The sequence below is a fragment of the Struthio camelus genome, chromosome 6, assembly GCF_040807025.1.
Source record: "Struthio camelus isolate bStrCam1 chromosome 6, bStrCam1.hap1, whole genome shotgun sequence".
In the NCBI taxonomy this organism is placed as follows: domain Eukaryota; kingdom Metazoa; phylum Chordata; class Aves; order Struthioniformes; family Struthionidae; genus Struthio; species Struthio camelus.
The window spans coordinates 22,446,080-22,467,701 of NC_090947.1; the positions used below are offsets into that span (position 1 = coordinate 22,446,080).

Here is a 21,622-nt window from a genome sequence, read left to right on the forward strand (position 1 = left end):
GGTGAGGTGCAGTGCGGTGAGGTGAGACGTGGTGAGGTGAGGTGACATGCGGCAAGGTGAGATGCAGTGAGGTGCAACGTGGTGAGGTGCGACGCTGTGCGGTGACGTGAGGCGCACGATGCGGTGTGGTGGTGATATGCAGTGAGGGGCGGTGAGGTGAGGTGCGATGCGGCACACTGAGGTGAGGTGAGACATGGTGAGGTGGGGTGTGACATGGTACAGGGAGGTGAGGTGCAGTACGGTGAGGTGATATGCGGCAAGGTGAGATCCAGTGAGGCGCAGTAAGGCGCAATGTGGTGAGGTGAGATGCAGTGAGGTGAGATGAGGTGCAATGCGGTACAGTGAGGGGCGATGTGGTGAGGTGAGATGCGGTGAGGTGAGGTGCGGTGCGGTGCGATGCGGTACAGTGAGGTGCGACGTGGTGAGGTGAGATGCGGTGCGATGCGGTGCGATGCAATGTGGTACAGTGAGGTGAGGTGCGGTGCGGTGATATGTGGCAAGGTGAGATGCGGTGAGGTGAGATGCGGTGAGGTGAGATGCGGTGAGGCGCAGTACAGTGAGGTGAGGTGAGGTGCGGTGAGGTGAGGTGAGACGTGGTGAGGTGAGGTGCGACGTGGTGAGGTGAGGTGACATGCGGCAAGGTGAGATGCGGTGAGGCGCAACGTGGTGAGGTGCAACGTGGTGAGGTGCAACGTGGTGAGGCGCGGTGCGGTGCGGTGGTGATAGCAGTGCGGGGCGGTGAAGGGGCAGGCGAGGCGGTGCGGTCCTGTGAGATGCCATGACGGAAGGGCGCGGGGCCGTGGGGGGAGGTGCCGTGAGGTGCTGTGCGCGGCGCGGGCGGGAGCCCGGCGGGCAGCGGGGGGGCCGCCATGGCGGGCAGCGCGGGGGCCGCCCGGCAGCCCCAGCCTCACGGGCCGCCGCGCCGCGCCGCCGCCTCCCCGCCCTGCAGCTCCCCTCCTCCAGCACGTGCAGTATTCCCCGGGCAGCAGAGCCCGGCGGAGAGCGGCTGTCCCGCTGGCGACCGGCCCGTCCTTGCCGCTGCCAGGAGCGAGTTCACCCCCTCAGCCTACCCCCCTCCCCAGCCCGCCGCTGCTTCCTCCGGGCGTTGTGCCTCCCACCTGCCCGCTCCTTACGTAAGGCAGGATCCGCAGCGGAGCGGAGAGGCAGGTTAGCCGCGCACAGACACACAGACAGACACACACACACGCTCCTGTGAAGGTGCCGATACCTTTTATCGAGGCAAGCGATCCACTCGCCGGAGGATGCGGAGTGGGAGGTGTGAGCAGCGACCATGTTGGGCAGGGATCAGACCGCGCTGCGGCCGAGCTGGCGGCGGCTGGCGGCGGCGGCGGCGGCGGCTCCCCCCGCCCGCCGGTCGGTCGGTCGCTCCGTCCTGCCTCGCTCCCGCCCTCCCTCCTTCCCTCCCTCCGCGCGCGGCGCGATGGGCTCGCCCGGGCCCCGCCGCCGCCGCCGCCGCCGCCGCCCGCCCCGCCGCAGGCAGCGGGTGCGGAGCGCCGCGTGGGCCGCGTGTCCGCCCGCGTGGGCTGCGTGGCGGCCTCGCGCCCCAGCCCGCAGCGCTGCGGCCCTCCGGGGAGGGCCGGGGCCGCGGCTGGGCCAGAGATGCCCTTGACCGGGCTGCGGGGGAGTACAGGCTCTTTAATTGTAAGAAGTAGCTCACGGGTCTTTTAGCAGCTCCGCAGACTGCCGTGCCCCCCGCTAGCCCACGCTAGCAGGATGGAGGGAAGGTGTACTCCTTATCTGAGGAGTGTTTGGGAAGCCTTCCCCCAGCCTGCCATCCATCCCGTGCTCTTCCGCGACACCGTGTCCTGAAGGCTCTGGTTTATTGTAGGTGAGGATTGAGCAGAGCAGTGCAGCCTGTGGATGGGACTTAGCAACGGGGAGGAGCTCAGCATGCGGCAAGAGAAGGGTAAGTCTGGGGTACCATGTAATACAGCCACCTGGCTCTGTGGCCTTCGCCTGGCCTGCAAAATGCAGCTGCTTTCAGGGTGCTAGTACAGGCGTAATTGGAAAGGTGATGAGCAGAGCAGCAGGTCTCCCTGAGTGCCAGGTTTTGCAAAGCTCAGTGTGAAATGTTTTCTACAAAACATGTCAGGATCTAGATTGTATCTTCCCAAGTATTTGTGTGTAACCATAAGCTTCAGCTTAAGAGTCAACACAGCCTGCCTTGAGTAGCATGGGAGAAGGGTAGGGAGCTGCACAAAGCTCAGCAGGATGTTTGAAGTTACATGCAGATGATAGCAAAGTAAAACTAAACTGTGGCTTCCTTCAGGCTCCTAACTCCTCTCTGCTTTATAGTGTGGACACAAACAATTAATTCAGATGCCAATAATCTGACAGTGACTTCCCACAATTCTCCATGAGCTGTCTTCTTTGCTCTCTGTTCTAATGTCTTTTGCTGCACCAAGTATCACTTTCTCATATACATGCACTACTTCACATTTCACATCTATGTTCAACGGCCAAATTTCTGCCACGGCTCCTTCAACACTTTCACAGAAATAAATGTTAACATCAAGGTTCTGATCAGTAGGATCAAAAATCTAAGGAAATGTATCTAAAATCCCTTGTGCTAAAAGGACGTGCCTAAGAAATGAGCAGAGGAGACAGAGCAGAGGAAAATGGCACAAAAGCAGATTCTTTTATTTTGCCTTTAAAAAAATTAAAGTACATGCCAGAGGAATGGAGGAGGCCACCAGTCACTGAGATCAAAGCTGCAGCTCTTCCTTTGCTGCAGTCCCTGGTGGGGAAAATGAGAAATTCTTGCATCTAAGCAAATCAGTCTACTTGAGGAAAATCAATGTTTTTCATTCTTCAATATATAAGTGTTTGGGAGCCAACAGCAGAGCAAGAGGTTCAAGTGTAAAAAATAATCTAAATTCCCAATGATTTATAGTGTAGTATGTACATTATAGGTGACGCACTAAGGCTCACTAATTTTGCACTTCCCTTATAGAAGGTTAAACACATTATTCTACATAATTGCAGTTTTCCTTCCAGAACAATCACACAAGGCAGCCGTTACTGCCCTTGCTCCCCACAACGCACTCCAAGCTGTAGTAGATGCTCTTCTTACTGACATCAGGCCTGTGAAGCAGCCCAGAAGTCATTCCTAGCAAAAGGCCTTTACTTTTTATCATAGGCTGTTTTACTGACACAAACAGCATTACACATACCAGTAGCAGCGATTTTGTACATAACCACAGTGTAGCTTAGTCAGCAAAATGCTGCTGCTGCAAATGTTTAGTGTTCACTCAAGCCATCTTCTGCCAAGTACTTTCACATCTGTGTGATGTTCAGTGACCCAACCACTAGAGGACAGACTAGGTCTCCATAAACAGCAGTAAGCAGGGATACTTCCTTGGTAAGCAGAAGAAAGCAGTCCCTGCTTGAAAAGGCAAGACCTTTGGAATACTCTCCTGGGATGCAATTTGTGGTAAAACCTGTGTCGGTGCACATGCGCCTACCCCTGACAAGCAACCTACCTGCCTGGGACAGACCCCTGCAGTTCCCAGTACTTTTGGTCCCAACGCAGCGCATGTAGGTGTGAGAGGATGTTCCTCAATTGCCTACCTGTAGGCAGACACTGCTCAGAGATGTACCTTTTTGTGGAGTGACAGCTGTATAACATGTTGTGGATTATGCAAGCTAGACGGGCCCTGATTAGGCAAGGAATAATGACATGAGGAACCCTGGGATATATCCATACTCCACTCAGAAGTGGCGTCTTATACAGCAGTTAAAGCAGGACAGTCAAAATATACCTATGGCAGTTCAATTATGAGTAATTGTGTAGATTTCTACTTAAGACGTGAGTGAAACTCCTCAGAGAAACTAGTGAAGCAAGGAATAAATAAATATGTGATGAGTTCAGATATTGCCTCTGTTGACGAGAGTCTCTCAATTTGCACAGAAATGTCAGGAGCTCCTGACTGCTGAAATCATAACTCCTGAACCCGGCCCATGGCATGTTCTCCTGAGGTACAAGCTACCAAATAAGCAGTATATATCTCATAGGACAGATAACCCAAGTCAAACAGAATGCAGAATATCCTGTGACTCTTGAGAACTCAGTCCATAACATGTCATTTAAGAGCAGTGGTCTTACGTTAATGGGGTCGAGTGCTCACTTACCTACTAGTAAGAGCATATGCTAGAAGCAAAATGCTGAAGTGCACTTCATTGCTGTCAGGACCGATCTCCTCCTGGTGCCTCATAGTGCCCATTCTTCATTACTTTTCTAAGCTACACACTCATTTGAAAAAGAGAGGACCCAAAGGATATTTGAGACTCAGTTTTGTTAGTAGCCAAAAACACACTCATGCTCAATCTCACCTGTTTCTACACATTCCTTCTATTACACCTTTTGTGAAGTTTCACCTGAGAAAACATGAAGGATGATGTACCATTAAAATGACTGGTGATGAATATATGTTTCTCAGAAATGGATTTTTATTTTTCAGCATTTGTGGAATTCCACAATAACGTTGCAGATTTAATTTTTTTCTCTAGAACAGAAGGCGAATGGGACATCTTACAATCCGATTTTATGAGACTTCACTATGCAGCCAAAAAGTTGGGATGGTAACTGCTCCCAAAGCAGACAGCTGCTGAGAAATGGAAATATGCCAGCCGAGATATCTGAAAGATCGGCTAGCTTTTTAATTTTCCACAGTTTACAAAGGACTGACAGGGCCATACTGAAGCTCTTAAGCCAGGGTAAAACAGAAATCAGCCAGCCTCCAAGTTCTCCTGTCCCTCTAAGACTAACAGTCAGAAAGTGCGGGGTCCAGACTGTTGTTTGTGTTATGGGACATAAGGCAGATCACACCATATTTCAAATCTCAGCTATTTCTTTGCTTTTTCTTCCCAATACAAATACTTATTCCTTTACTTTTTCACTCAAACAAGGCCAAAGAACTCTTACTCAAAATCTTCCAGAAACCAGGAGCCTACTAAAACTGAAAAACTTGATCTGAAAGAGTAAATGATAGTTGCTAGAGCTTGAAGAAAATATTTATTAAAAGTATTTATTAAGGTGTGCACAGTAACAGGGCATGAAAGAGGTCTACTGTGGAAACCTCTTTACGCTATTAATTATATCATGAACTTTCAAACAACTGTTAAACTGTTAAAAAGCAGTAAGGCTTGCTGTATTTTTACAGCAGTTTTGGATGCTCTATATACTATTCTATACTATTGAAATTGCTGTTATGATGTAGTGAGGAATTAGTGGATGCAGAATCTGTAACCTGTCCTTTGGCATCACAGTGGTGAGCGCACTAAAGCAATTTTATTTTGCAGCAAACTCACTCAAAACCCCAAAAGCTCAGTCCTCAGTTTTGGCCATCTGTGTTCAGGAGAGAACCTAGGTGAAGCACAGCTGGCTCCCAGCCACCAACGTACTCCTCTGCTTCCTGTATCTGTTGAAGTATTGCTCAGCCTCAGGACTATTCTAATTCAGACTAACCGAATTGAATCTAATTCATAGCGCAAGACATTGGCTACAATCCTTTGTCCCTAAAATACAATTGGGAGACAGAGTAAGATAAGGCCAGCTCCACCAGCTTTAAAGCATTCAAGATTTCCATTTCTTGTGAGGAGTCCAGAGTTAGTCACTTAAGCTAATTTTAAGCATGTTTTTTTGTTGCTATACTGAAGTCAAGTTAATTAGCGTAAGCCCAGAATGAGCACACAGATTCTAGTTCAAAGAACAGTTTAAGCTAACGTATCACTTAAAGATCCTGTAAATAAAAGTCAGTATGAGTGAGTGTAACAGAATTATGATGCAGATTTAGAATCTAGCAGTGTCACTTTCAGCATGGCTGGGGTTGTGGGAACCAAATGTATTACCACTTGTACAGCTCCCATTGACTTCAAAGGAGTAATCAAGATGTAGCAAAATAAAGACAGGAGAGTTTGAGTTCTTTAGGGATTTGTAAGCTGCAAGCACTGCAGAAGATGTGATGCTATGTGATGTGCAAAACCAAAACCAATGCATGTATTAATAACGCTGTCCTGTGGAGCCTACAAGACACATATTGAGTCTCCCCTCCAACACAATTCTTTCGACCCGTCATATAACATAGCAAAGACTTTTTTAGCACAAGTTAAGACCTCCTCCTTCCTAGACCGTTCCCTGCTCCTCTCTCTCTTGCTCCTGTCCTCCTCATTGATTCAGGACCCCTCCACAGTATGCTTCATAGCACCTTCTTCAAAAAGACCATGGCACTATCAGCCTTTCCCCCTGAGCAAGTGACTCTAATCCCACCCATTATTCGGGAAACCCTTCTACCATACTTCTTGCAATAGCTCTACCATGATATTCCAGAAAAGGTGTCAGTATTGCCTGCAGCAAAACAGGTGTAAGTGGGATACAGATACACAGTTAGCAACAGATATACTGGAAAGAAAACATACAGTGTCCTATATAGTAGGCATAGCATGAACACAGGTGCAAGACAGAGAAAAGGCAGTACAGCTGAGCCAATTTTTATGTGAAACAATAAAGTTCATATTCTGAGGTCTTTAAAATTATTTGGCAGTTTGCTGTTGTCTTCAGCTGGGCTGGAGACAACATTTAGGAAACATTTCCTAAATGGCTGGAGACAGCCATTTAGGAAACTGGCTGGGCTGTTTCCTAAATTCCTGAAACCAAAAGAGGTAACTGGACTTACAGTGTATGTGCAATTTTATATATGCCATACCTGCATATGCAGATTTTCTGAGCAGAAAAGGATTGCTTATCCATGCATCATGTATAGTGCTGCATTTTGCATCGTTTTACTCATCCTAATTTAACACTGGCCTTCTCTTAATCAATGTGAAATAAAGGCTTATGTCATAGTAAAGGCCAGCAACAGGGAGCATTTTATTAGTTTTATATTCCTTGAAATAAAATTCTCTCAAATTCATAACATTAATTACAATACATTTGTGATAACATTTCTCACTAACAAAAAATGATGCAGCAGTCACTTTTTGTATTATGACTTGGCACAAGTTTAGCAGCATGTTGCACTCAAATGCTATGAATTTTTTTCCAATATGATGACCAATATCAAAACCTTTCTGTGGAGTGGCATTTCGAACAGATGGTCATTTGATTTGCACACCTGAAATCTGAGCCCATATTCTGGGATGAATTCCAAAAAGACTTGGAGAAACCACCCAACATGAAATAAGCTTGACAACCTTATGGATAGGCATCCATCTCATATTTTTACTGTAACTACTTTCTTTTTAATAGGAATTTTCTCCACACGATTTTTGTTAAATTCTTCTGGATTTATGAAACTAGATGAGCAGAGGGAGGTATGAATGGGGCTATTCTGCTTAATCTGCTTCCTCAGTTATGTCAAGGCCTAATAGCTGGGCTGGGAATTCCTGTTCCCATTCCTATTTCCATTCATATTCATATTTCACAGGAAAAAAAAAGCCTATTAAAACAAATAAATAACAAATTCCAACTTCCTTACAAGAGTATTGTAAAGATTAATTAGCTGATGAAGTATGCTACTTTGCAGTAGATGCCCCACTTTACGTACATTATTCTTTAATTTTTTAGTGTTTAGATCTACAGACATGTTAACACCCTGGGTTTAAACAGAACTTTATACACACAGCTCAGGACAACGTAAGGAATTTCAAGATGATAAATATCAGGAGAATACTTTGCAGTTGCCCAAGATACGAGGCAGACTGGGTCTCGAGCCCTGTTAATGTCCCTTTTCAACACAACACCCAGGAGGCAGTAGAACTTAAGTGCCACACTGGACCCCGTGGCCTGCCGCCATGCTCCTTACCCTGGGAGCACAGCACAGGTACCTCAGTGCTTCTGCAGGTGCCCAAATCAAACTGATCAGCTGGGGCTGAATCACAGACCTGGCCTGCAGGGTCTCTGGCTTTCTGTCCAGTCATAGGAATAGGTTGCCTGGAGTCCCAGTCTGGCTCTCCACACACCACAAGGGCCTGGCAAGTATGTCATTTCAGCTCTGCACTACCTGAAAGCAGCTCTGCTGCTTCTGGGCCTGGCCAGACCCTGATGTTGACAAGAGCATGCACTGGGAGGCTCCACTGTACCTTATCTGCTCTGCACTGTCAGCTCAAGTGTCTCGCTTTCGCTGGGACGTACTTAACTTACCAAAGCTGATGGAATTGGTCATTGGATTATAATTATTCCCTCCTCCTTTCACCCGAGCTACAAAAGCAAGCAAAATTCTTACTTTCTGTATGTGTAATTCCATGTCCATATTCCTTTATCCTTCCTTGCCAGCTTTGCTGTATTTCAGTGAGCCTAAGTTTTCACCAAAGGCTAAAAAGAAAGGTGGTTTTGCTTAGTTGCAGAGCCAGATGAACACATTTCTAGCTGTCTGGTCCAAGTTGTATCTTGTCAGCTTAGTGTTGTCATTCTGCTAGACCCACATGGATATACTTCTGGCAGGAACAGCAGCACTTCATGGCCTGCCCCTAAATTTGCTGCAGCTGCTATTAGAGCCATTAGGCTATCATGATTTATTTTCATCAAATGGCTAGTTGTCATCATTTTACTGGATAAAGTCCAAGGCAAGGCCTGGGACTTCCTGTAAGCAAGGCAGCCCATTAGATGTCCTTGTGGTTACTATCTCCAACAATAGTTTGAGAGAATTTATTGTAATGATCCTCTCTAAGTCCCTTAGTTTCATAATATTGATCTTTCTAGATGACATTCAAATAGATTTCATCTTCAACCTCATTTGATCACTGTAAGGAAATATCTTTCATTCGTAAAGTTTGCTCCCCATTTCTCCCAGCAATCGGTTCTAGAAATCAAATATATCTGCTCATAATTCTTTTCACAAAAGTAGTGGTGATGCATAGGTATTTAAAAAACAAAGCCCTTTGATCCAGTGTTAGGATTCTATTTATCTATATTTCTATATTGTTCATGAGATGTGTGGCATAAAATGCCATTTGACTGCAATCACCCCATTTTCCTCCATGATGAGTTATAATTCATGAAACAACCTCTCAGCAGTAGAGACTTTTATTTGCGTGAGCAACCACACAGAAAATCTACCACACCTCTCTTTGGAATAAAGATTATTTCAGTGGAAAAAGGGACAAGATACTAAGATTCTTGGCAAACGTCCTGTGGCTCACAGGCGTTTCAATAGCCTTCTCTCTCTAGCTGTAATTCTCACAGTGCCTGTTTGGGTTTTTTTGCTTTTTTTATATAGAGGTGAGTGGCCTTAACTGTCTCACAGATTCCTCCTTTGTAAAACTGACATACATAAAGAATTATCTTCATCATAAAATAAACACTTCTAACAAGCTTTGTCAATGAGTCCCATATAACTGGGACATGTAATACAAGACCTTACATGCAGCAGTGACTAGTGATCTGCAGTGCTTAAAAACACAAACAAGAAACAAGTCCTTTAATTACTTTCAGCAAATTCTATTTTTTAGTCAAGAATATAGACAAGTATAGGTCCAACTCCATAAAGTGGGGTCCTGGGGCAGCCACTCAGATAAAACCTACAAGTGATTTCAGTGCAAGCAATAATTCCATAAATTCTTTCAATGAAAGTCAAAGACATTCAGCAACTCTACGACTGTCCTAATCAGGTAGTCATTGTTTAAGCTTCTTAATTACATAGGTGTTCTTCACTACTCTGAGAAGGACAGGATTGTAATTAACGTTATAGGAGTACTCTAATGAAAACATACGGAGCTGTATATTTACTTATACAGTGCAGTAGGGCCTTGTTATAGCTGAAGAACAAACCAACTTCAAATGACAGAACATGTTTATGTAACACTTCATTATGCAGCTTCATATATATTCAATGCAGCTATTCTCTTCATTACTGTACAGTAAGTAAGTTCTTTCTGTGAGGTTTAGTTCACAGAGGTAAAGGTTTAGTTTTTCAGAGAGCCTGCTGGGGGCACCAACACACACCCTTAAAAACAAATAATGACATTAGGCAAATAAGACAAATTCAATCATCTGTATGGTAAAAATGACATAGTAGGCCCCAGATTTATATAAAATAATTTCATACTTCAATTTTTATAGGCTTTTTTTCACAGTTTTGAAAATATACCTTGCAACAAATCTGCTTGCAGGCTTATACATGCAAATAATTCAGACCAAATGACTGAGGACTGAGCTGAATACAGCATAGACAGCCCTAATAACATATTCAGGCTGAGAAATAAAGGTGAACCAATTGGTAAGAGGGAGAAAAATTTGTCATGGCTGTGGGCTGGGTCCTGGCTGGGACAGATAGGTGACATTTGTTGCTAAAAACCAGACTGTTGTGTTGCATAACAGGAAACCCAGCTGTAGTAGCCCTGTAGTCCAATAGCAATCATGAGGTGTGTAAAAGCAAGAGGAGAAGACCTAGCTAAATTAAAAATATGTTAGTGATTAGACAGTAACATAAAAGCAAGCAATAAATACTCAGTTTGAAGTATGGGGTTTTTCACATATAAGTCACATGGGTTCTACAGTAAATTACACAAATCTGCAAGCTCGAGAGTACACTATAGAGTGTATAGCCAGTCTTTACAGAGCTCTTCAGTTGTCTTCAGTGTTCTCTGATTTTCCTGAAGGAATAAAGTCTTTCCATTTCATGTCCCCTGAAATTACCAGGTTCATGCTTGAGGGCAGCTTTTTAAATTATCTTGAACTGCCCATTTTTATAAATGCTTCTTTCATAGTGGAAAGGAGGAAAATAGAGGCAAGATGGGAAGGGCAGACAAACAAAAGCTGAAAGAGAAAGCATGTGAGAGGCTGGCACAAAAGAGGGTAGGAGGTGAGCATCAGACTGGAAAGAAAAGAGATTTCTCGATCAGAAGTTCACTAACTCCAAATTTGTACAGGATCTGAACTTTTCAAAGACAAGAGAGAAGAGCCTGTTTGGAAAATTCCATGCAGATTAAAAAAAGTGAAATTACCATTGGGAAAGTAACATGAAACAAAGACATCTTATACATTAAGCAGAAGCAGAAGTTAGGCTTCCAGGAGTGGCCAAGGAGGAAGCAGTGAGGAAGCGCATCATTGTTGCAGTAGTGGCTCATCAACTATAGTGCAGTTGGAAGTGTACCTGAAAAGTGGCAAAATACTGCGAGATTACAGACAGTGTGTATTATCCTCCTATTGCCCCAACTTACCCTTGACAGGGCAGGGATTAATTCCATATTAACATTTTCCATCATTCTGCGTTTTGTGTTCTTGTTCTGTTTCTGCTGACTTTAAAAGCTGCATTTGAAGGTTGTCCACAACCTCTCTGGGCAACCTGTTCCAGTGTTCAGTCACCCTTACAGTCATTGGTTTACTGCACTGGAGAAGCATCCTCATAAAAAAAGGAGAATCTGATCATAAATATCTTAAACATATACAAGTGGACCATGTTAAGGTTGCATGGGTGATTTTAATCCAGTCATTTCCTAGATTTTGAGTGTTTGACTGCAACTTTAATATTGTTCAGATAAACAAAGCTATTTGCGAACACCAGTTGGGGCCAGCCTTCCTTGCTGCTTGTAAATGTTTCCTCTAGTCAGGACAGAAGAGGGCCTTCGGGGACAGTTCATTCTAGCCTTCCTGGTGATCCTGTTACTCCACAGCAGGATGAGGATGGGCTAGATCCCAGTACAACCCAGCAATACTGCCCTCAGCAGGCCCTCTTGGCTTCCTTCCAGCCTTCACTGCGTATTCCGAATACCCAGTAGCCCTCATGTTGTAGTAATCCCTAGGGATGTCATGTGGCGCAGCCTCAGCATAAGTGCTAAAATTGGTCAGTTTATGAGCCATGTGCTGATCAAAATACATGTTAGTCACCCATAGACATCTTTTCTTTAAAAGCGCATGCACACACCATGTCCTCCCTTACCTGCTTAGCAGAGCTCTCAAAAGAGAAGTTCCTAGATGTAGCCATGTTTGCTTTCCGTTGTAATTTCAGCCCCCAAAGTATCAGTAGTTTATTAGCTAAGCTTTGCCAAAACACAGTTTCTAAACAATATAATTGAAAGGTTTGCTGGGTTTTGTTATGTTTGTGCCATTTACACAATGTAATAAATGTTCTGGGACAAGATCAGTGTGGATAGGGATACAGACACATTTCCTTCTGTTGTGCCACAATCTCAGGAAAACTTTAAAAAGCAAACTGCTGATTTGCTGCCATTGCTGTTCTTCTCCGGGGTTACTTACTTAGGTTTTCAGCTAAGGCTTTTGAGGGTTGAGGGATATATACTGTATGAGCACACATTGTCTCTGACTCACTCATCACATTTCACTTTGGCAGATGAACTGATTTATTCTAGGCTTTCTCCTCTCTGGAAGAGAGCATCCACAAAGGATGCTTCAGTTAATATTTGCTAGCAGACAAATCAGGGAAACGTACAAATTGTACAACTTTCACTTTTGAAAGCATTTTTGGGTTTGCTCTCAATAAGCCAAGAAATATTATATCATCTTATTAAAATCTTGTAGAACGTTTAAATATTTGAAACTAAAATAGGGCTGAAGCCTCTGGGAAAGCAGACCATGAGGATAGCATACCGCTGTCCAATTACAGCAATATATGCGTTGATTCTCAGTGAAAATATTTAAACAGATGTTATAAAATTATAAAAGACTTCATTTCCATTGAACAGCAGAAGCACATCTGCTGTACTTTAAATACTTCTTATCCATGCCAAAGGAGCGCTATGAAGAGAAAATGCATTTGTCTGTGCTTTTCTTTCGCGTTTACCCCATGAGAATATGCAAAGAGTCTTTTCAGTAGGAAAAAAGGCACTGATTGTGATCACTTGACATTTTGTGTTTGCCCTACAGCTGCCATTTGTAAGTAGTATGGAAATCCAGTCTCAGCTCTGGATTTCTGGCCTAATCTTTTAAAATTCCTGAATATCTCTAAAATAGTATTGAGCAGAAAGCAAAGGAGACACAACAAGGTGCAGAATCAGACCCTTATAAAAATGATGCAGCACTATACTCATTTTCCACCAATAAATTTTCAGGCGTTAGCTTATTGGTATTATTATTTTAAAATAAAATATTTGATATCCCCTTATTATGACCAGTTAGGAAGAGGTGCACCTACACTGCTTGCTTTGGGGACATGCTTGGGTCCTAGTGATAATGCTTCAAGCACATATGACGTCCAGGGACTTTGGCAGCAGTGAAGTGGTAGCTCTGGAGTAGTGACATTAATTACTCATCAGGTGATACATTAACGCATGTTTGCTCACTCGTGAGTCTAGAAGACCTAATGCAGTTATATCTAGCACAGATACTAAGTGAGAAATGTCCGTCTTTGCCATTTACTTTATTGATACAATAGACTAAGTATTTAAAAGGCACTACAGCAGGCAATCAGCCTTCTTTTCCCAGAGTTAATTGTGTTCACAGAGCTGTGTGATACTTTCCCGGTTGACACAAGTACCCAGTCTCTTATTTTGACCATATGAATTTATCCATAAGGTATTATTCAAAGGTAAGTGCTGGATGGTACACAGGAAGAAGCAAGCCTTGAAAGCTTTTGTTTTATACAGATTTTTCTGGGAAGCAAGATGCAGGGATCTGCACCAAGCTAGCTATATTGCTTCAGTGTAGCGCCATGAGCCCAAGAAAAAGCTCTCACAAAGGTCCACAGAAGTTTTGCTGCTAAACTGAGTGAGATTGGAGTGGGAGTAGAATATAAATGTTATGCAGGCGGAAGTGATGCAGCGGGGCTTCCTGTAGGCCCTGAACACAGAGGGCTCAGAGATACATGACAGTGTTCAACAGTCTTCCATGGGGTTTTGGAGAAAGTAAAGTGGAATCTGTAATCCAGCACCCAAAGGCTGCTGGGTGCAAGATATACAAACATGTTCATGTTGCAGGTACATAAATTGCCAGCACTTTTGTACTGTTAGCCAGCACTCCAAGAGGATTAATGTGCTTGATATAAATTGTACAGTTGCATGAAGCTTTTGCCCTTGCGACTACTAAAACATGAAATCAGATTAGCTAATATTATGCTCTAATGTACTCTACATTCTCAGTTATTTCAGAAGCACAGTTTATGAAAATGATGCTCACTTTCTGGCAGGAAAGTGTTTTATGCCATAGCAAACACCTCAGTTATAAGACACTGTGCAAGAGGGATTTGAGAGTAATGTTTTTGTGCTTCATTTGTCTTCATTTGTCATGCAAGAAGCTTATGAGATCTGTATCTCTTCTCATAATACTTTCCTTCTTCTTTCTTTAAATCTCTACTGTGACTTGGTTCAGACATTTAAACTATTGCCTTTCGTTTTAGGCATTTTTATTGTTCTAGTTTTAGTTTTAAGGGAAACTACTTACTGCTTGAGGTCCCTAAAATAGGATTTGTATGCCATCTTAAAAACAGCTTTTTAAATTTCTCATAAATTAAATCAGAAAGGAACTGAATGTGAATTAATTCGGAAGTGTAACCAGTGACCTTATATCCCTAGCGCTGCTTTGTAGAAAGATCATTATTATTTTTCTCAAGGTTTTGCTGTTTAAAATTCCAATGCAAGAAACAGAACTGTTCTCCTTGTCCCTGCTGCTGCAAAATACCTGCCACCTTCTCCAACTTATTACCATAAAAACAATTTGCAAAGTGAATTGAATTCACCAACATGCATGGTCTATGCTTTTATTCTTCATTCTATGACTGTAATTAAATTTAGCTTTCCAGAGAGTAGACAGAGGAATAAATACTTTAAAGTGAACTGCACAGCCCTGTATCAAACCAGAGATGAAAAGACCATCTGACTGAGAAATGTGTTGAAAAGCTTATGTTCAGAATTCCAGAAATCCGCTTCAAAACAAAGTATCTGAAAATAACTTTCTTCATTTATGAAACGGAGCTTTTTCAATTTCTGACAAAAGTAGCAAATCTTCTTAAACTGGAAAAGTTAGATAAAACTAGCATCAGACTTGAAGGTAAGTACTACCATTAGCCCACAAGCCACTGAACAATAGCTTGCTGGAAATCAGGCAGGCTTTGGCTATCACCAGAAATACTATGACTTCATTATCACCAGAGCTAAAACCCAACCTTCCCCCCCAACACACACCTCCAAAAAACAGGATTAGAAAGTCTTTCAGTATGAGACTATGCTTTTGCAAATGACAATGGAAAGAAGAAAAAGAAATCTGGAAAAATATGTATCTGGGAAAGAAGTGCCTAGCACTTCTATATATATGGGGCAATGAAAGAATATTCCTATCTAGATTATTTTAAGCCAAATACAGTTTCATTACTTGTTATTCTAGCCATTGTCAAGGAGTATATATTACTCTACAAATCACTTTAAAAAGAAGACAGAAAGTGCTTAACATTATATGACCAATTCTTAAAGTTTTTGCACATTTGTAGTATTACAGTGCTTGAGAAGTCCTCGGATTTCAGTGGAATAGGAAGAATCAAGTATGCTTATGCTGAAGTCTTTATGTGATCAGGGATTTCATTCCTATTCTTTTTGTAATTTCAGATTTTTATTAGCATCACTATAAAGTTGATGGTTTAAAAATAACAATGAGAAGTCTCTGTCACCGTTACCCATTTTACTAGGGCCGGAGCTAGAAGATGCTAAAGATGCTATTTCCTAAAGAGATCATTTCTCCCCAAAAGACCAGTGAACTTATAGCCAAAAGCACCCATCTTATAAAGATGGCACATAATGATTAGCATTTCACTGACAGAAACCAACAAGATGCTCGAAATTGTCATCTATCAGATGGAGAAATGACAGAAGAATTGAACTGTATTTAAACCAAACAAGTACAGTGAATTGTTGTTAGTATTCTCTATACAGTATGCTGCCATGGAAGCATACCCTTTAATAGTCTTCTTTCTAAAACTACTTGAGTATTTAGGATAGTGAAAGAAGCATTGTACTAATGTTTCAGGGAAAGAAAAGTCAGTGAGATTTCAGGCATACTGCAGTGTGGCTGTAAACCCCTTAATTTGCACAAGACTAATTAATGGTATTTTTCAATGGTATCATGATGACTCCTAGTACCAAACAGCAAACTGAAGGGTTGTACCAGATTTCCCTGTAAACGACTCTACCAGCCACTGATTAATATGTGATTATCTCTAAAGTACTGTTTATCTTTCTGCTCCAGCTTTATTGGTTTCTGTAGCTGCAGTTTTTGAGCTTTCACTGCAAGGTAAAGTTGTGTGTAAACAATTAATAAAGTAGAAATACTGAATTTACTATGGCTTATATTATGAAATGGCAATTTCAAGATGAGAGTGTGTAGGACTGTGAAATACGATTCACACTGCAAGGAAGTTTGAGAATTTTGTTGTAAAAGTTTATCTCGGTCATAAATTCACCAACTATATGTATTTAAGTGGTTCTCACTTTTTGTTTGCCCATAAAAACTGTAATCATAAGATCCTTTCAACATGAACTACCATTAATTTAAAACATTATGATTAGTTCCTTTTTTTTAATTAAATGTCATAGAATTCTGCTGTGCTGAATGCAACACTCTGAGTTGTAAAATAGTCTCTAAGAATTTTTAAAATTCCAAAGAAATTTTCACACTGATACCCTGAGATGTGTGGTATGTCATTCAGTCCTTCATGATAATCTAACTTTTTTGCCAGTATGTTGTAAATGAATCGGATGGCTCCGTTTATGTTTCATGTTATGACAACTACGCTGAACTCTTAAGTTACTTCAACTGAGCGTATAACCAAGTCTTTTATCTACTAGTTACTTTAGGATTCCTAACTGAATGTAAATCCAACACATCACTTAAACTTCCAATTTTAGGATTATCTTGATCTCTTAAGATGAATTCTTTCTGGTAAAATTAAGCATAAATATTTTTTCAACTATTATCATAAATGTTTTGCATCTTAAGATCAACAAGGCTGAAATCTTCACCCTTCAGTACCCTACCTCCAAACATGTCCACAGTAAAAAATGGAGGCGTTCTTACCATTTCAAGCTCAAGTGCAGATGGAATTTGGCTATTCTGAGTAAGGGTCACAAGGTTTCATATTTCCCTCAACTCAGGCCTTGTAACACTTTGTAAGCATTAGTCAAATACCCGTCTTCTACATGTTACCCTTATCAGTGTGACTGGAAGGAAAAGTAGCTCTTTTGGTAAACTGGGGAGCTGAGCAGAGATGTAAAACTGGAATAAACTCAGTGGCAGTCTCCTGAGGCCATTAGTACTGCCTGACTTCTGCCAGCCAGACTAGCAAATTGTTCATGTCTGCTCTTGAACTTTGTTTTGCGTGTGGCAGGACAGAGTACTGAGAGCTGAAGAAATGGACCAGCCAGTGAAAATGTCTCTTAATTAGCTGAATACAACTGGATTGTTCAGCCTTGACCCTGCAACTTGGCAATGCTATCCTTTGCTCCCATTTGCAGAGAAGTCTTGGGCATGCATTTAACAGTATTCGAGTTTATAAGATGACATGTGAGTGCACGTTCATAGCTGTCAGGAACAGAAGCTAAAATATTTTCAGTGAACTCCATTGCCAGCTAAACAGAAACTGTAACTAAGCAACACAAAAACACCACTTTGGTTATTCATGACTCGGAAACACGATTTGTCCGATGTCTGCCTCCCCCGCCACCACCACCTAAAACGTCTAGGTTTGCTTGGCCTGCTTTATATCACTAATCTCCAATGTATTATATATCAAAATTAAAAGAGCCAATATGAACTGGATAATCCTCAACACAAACATTAATAGAATTGTTTGATAAAGCTGAGTCCAGACATTCACTTTTCATCAACCTCAAGTAGTTTCATGTGAGTATACAGAGAATAAAATAGTGAATAAATTAAAGAAATACTTTTCAATTATGTATTTTCTTTGCAAAACTGAAAGTGATTGTTTATTTATAAGGTTAGAAAAAGAGCTTCACAGGCAACTCCAGTGGTACTATCCTAGTTATATAGGTTTACATCTGTGCCTGACCCCCTAACCCATCACTTGAACCAGGTCAGAAAAAAATTTCTTCCCAAAGATATGTTAGTACTGGCAGTGTGAACTTCCTTGGGCATCAGCTTTGACTTTAAGGTAGTATGTTATGTAAAAAAGTTTGTCCTGCTATTTCTCCTTCCCTACTGATCTTACTCCTTCTCCTCTTTCTCTTGGTTTTAGTGGATGAAGGAAGGTAGCAGATCTACTATTCAACTCAGATGTGAGCTTGGAATTCTTAAAGAGCATTTAACATTATACATTAAGCAACCCTTTTCTCAAAGGCAGGACGGTTTATGAACTGGTTTATATAACTGAGATACATAGGAATTTATGGAGAAGTCAATTATTTCTATACCTCTCTACTATAAAGAGATCTATGCAATCAATAATACATGTCCCATAAGAATACCATGCTAATTATACTGTGAGTCCTTCTGTATATGAGGTTATACATTTCTACAGTTTGTATCAGTATTTCAACCTATGTCTTGCCAAATAAGCAATGTCCAGTGAAACATACTTTTCAAGCTATTAGTAAGCAGTAGGTTTACAAGGGTATTACAAGTCCACAACTCCACTGCAAAAAAATGGGGCTGCAACTGAAAATACAGTTTGAAAATACAGTAATGCTGAGCAGTAATTATCAGTAATGCTGATAATTTTGGATTATGCATCCAAAAATTTTACAGTTACCAACTTTGTGAGTTGCTGCCTTAGGAGATGTGCAAAGTCCAAGTTAGAAAACTTCATAATGCTAATGTAATGGTAATTCTGCAGGGTTGTACCTTTTAGGGGTTTTCTGTGATAGCATCATACATCTAAAAAGGGCAAAAGGTCATTAAAACCACAAAAGAAGTCTGTTTTGCTTTTCACTGATTTCACATCAAATGAGCTCTAATATGGAAAAAGGTCTTTCATTCTTCGTGCTGAAAATGTGCACTGTGCAGCTCCCGCTTAATTATTAAGGGGGTGGGTAGACATTTTTCATATTTTTCAAATGGAAACAGATCTAAGATTTTCAACTGAAATAAGTATGCCTGCACATGTAACTATGTTTCACAATCTTTCAAAAGTATGCAGAGCACTTTGAAAACAAAGACATTGTCTCTGTTCTTATCACTTCGGTATCTGTGAAGAATACTCTTATCTCTTTTCCCAAATTACCACAGGTATAGAATGAGTATTCAGAAAATGTTCAAGTAAATCACTTATTTCTACTCATGATTACCTCTTGGACAAATTATGGAGTTTTATTTGCTACTGATTTTCATCACAGTTTCAGAGTTCAAAGAATAAAACGATTTTTAAAACATAAATTTAAAAAAAATCTATTGTGGCCATGTAAAGAACTTGTTTTATGTTTTTATATTTTGGCATAGCTATTAAAATGTAGCATTCTGAATTTCACTGAAAAGAAATACATTTTTTTAATCCCTTTTTAACCAATGCTAGTAACTATTGAATATTTTAAATCATTCTTTAAGAAACTGGACAACAGAATGAGACACCTGAGCTAGCTTGGGTCCTGGGAGCAATCTCACGACATCAGAGCTGACCCATGTATGTATCTTGATTAGTTCACTGAGAACCTCAATGGTCTCCAGCTATTCCTTTGTCTTTTGGAATAATGCATGTTCTTCAAACATAACGTAACAATTGTTGCATGAATGAGCAGTGCAAAACAGGTAATTCAAAATTAAGCTTAAATTTCAAAAAACACAAAAGTGCAGCGATGCTGAGATATGAAATGTAGTTCCACGTTCGGACAAATTTTAATCTTTACCTATTCTGTAAAGGTTTCAAAACAAAACAAAACAAAAAGAAAATATGTCCTCAGCTACGAATTTAACCTTACTTAGGCCCTCCCCTTGTTATTTATTAACCATATTCATAAGAGGCATATGTACCTGATATCACTGTAAGATTTTCCAATTACAGATTTTTTTCCATTTGGAAGAGGGCACTCCCTTTCTATTCTTTTTATCCCTGTTATTGTAACTCCATATGACAAGTACATAACCTGAGTGTTACTAAAGGGTTCAAATCTACCCTTATGAGTTAACATCCCCCTAAATGTTTTTCTAGGCAAAGAGAGCTTCAACAAAAGCAAACAGTAAATAGGCTGCTTCTTGGCTGAGCTTGGAGAGGGGGCTGCCAACAAGACAAGGAGCTTTCAGAATTGTAAACGGTGCAAATAAAAGCCTAGGGTTCTCCTCACGCCGTCATTCTCCCCGCTGGCTGCCGTCCAGCTGCTTTTCAGAGACTTGTTTTCAGGCCAATAAAAGTTCTCTTCGTGCTACCTCAACCAGGAGCCACGTTTAGGTAGAAATAATCCCATCAGCTAGAATATTCTCTCGGTCCCTGCAACCTGTACCTGTGCCATGCGATAGGCTTGAGAAAAACAACATGTGAGAGCTGGCAGCTTTGCTGATACAATCCAGAACTTACTTAGATACTTGATATCCTGTGAGCCCATTTAAAAGAGAGTAAGGGAAATATAACAAGACATTTTTCAGCTTCTCTTGTCTATCAGACCAAGTAATAACAAGTTTCAGAAGTTACCATTTCTTTTCAAAATCTAACTTTTAAAGCCAAATGTCTTATAGGTGTTAATCCCTAAAGAGAGTTGTTTTCCATTCTGGAGCTCTTATCTTATCATGTTGAGATGCGCTTCCAGCCGCTAAGTGGTCTCTGAAAGCACCTTTGCAGCCCGTGGCAGCTATATACAGCAACACTCCCCATGGCCTGAATCCCCATCGTCCTGATTTGAGAGCTGGTAGGAGCGCTTAACGCTGCTTTCTGGCCCACATGTGAAGGACTTTCTGCTCATGAAAGTTAGAACATTCTGGAGAAAAGTCACTGCTTAGGTCTCACCATCACCTTGAAATGCGGATGCAGCTACAGTGCACGCCTTGAGATTACATCCGGTGCCACCGTAGTGACACATGCTTATTACCGTACAGATCTGACTGGGTCCAAATCTGAATGGCCTTTGTCTGTTCACAAAATAGGAGCTTGTCGTAGGAGCTATCCTGTGTTCATGGAGGATCTTTTAAAAATAAACAAGAGTTCCTTAGCAAATAAAGCATGATTTTATTCTCTGCCGAATTCGTTAAAAAGATGCCCTAAGAGTGTACATCCGTGTTTAAACCCGTTCATGCTTCCTTGCAAGTATGACAGATGGGAGTCCTCCTTGACTTACAGCACCAGAGCAAAGCCAGCTACATCTTTAATGCCCCCCCCAAACATATAGAGAACTCCCTTGATCCCATTCTAGTCATGTTTGTCTCATATAGAGTCTCCTTCTTTCAGAGTATTTCCCATGCCCCCTGGCACCATAGCCTGATCCCTTATCATCCAATATTTCAACTAGTGTCGCAGGCTCGAGCGTGAAACTGCCCTTTTGCCCCTTTTCTCTCATTCAGGCAGTTGGGGCACCTATGTTCCTATGAGCGTGGCTGAACTGATAGACCCTCTAGGGGGTCTCTAGGACTTTGTGACCTTGTGATAATAGCTGAGTGTCCCGAAATGGCCTCTGCCCATTCCATATCTCTTCCAGCATGACTCTAAGATCCTGTGCATTCGAATATATTGGTTGTTGGAACAATATTCAGCCCTGAGTGCACTCATAGCTGATTGTGTGCAGG

At 41.7% G+C, this 21,622-nt stretch overlaps 2 protein-coding genes across 4 annotated transcripts in view; one reads left to right on the forward strand and one right to left on the reverse strand.

Annotated features, from left to right (window-relative positions):
• Positions 1 to 1,415, reverse strand: part of RAPGEF4 (Rap guanine nucleotide exchange factor 4) — a 164,602-nt gene extending 163,187 nt beyond the window's left edge. The window contains exon 1 of one of the 2 annotated variants that reach the window (XM_068948582.1): positions 1,229 to 1,415. In XM_068948582.1, the coding sequence (XP_068804683.1) occupies positions 1,229 to 1,293 (65 nt within the window). In that variant the 5' untranslated portion in view covers positions 1,294 to 1,415. The remainder of the gene's footprint in view (positions 1 to 1,228) is intronic. The other variant, XM_068948580.1, reaches the window with a different exon arrangement.
• Positions 1,416 to 1,854: 439 nt separating this feature from the next.
• LOC104148527 (neurabin-2) overlaps positions 1,855 to 21,622 on the forward strand; it is a 135,212-nt gene continuing 115,444 nt past the window's right edge. For both annotated transcript variants that reach the window (XM_009681743.2, XM_009681744.2), the window contains exon 1: positions 1,855 to 1,927. The gene's annotated coding sequence lies outside the window, so the exon portion shown is untranslated. The remainder of the gene's footprint in view (positions 1,928 to 21,622) is intronic.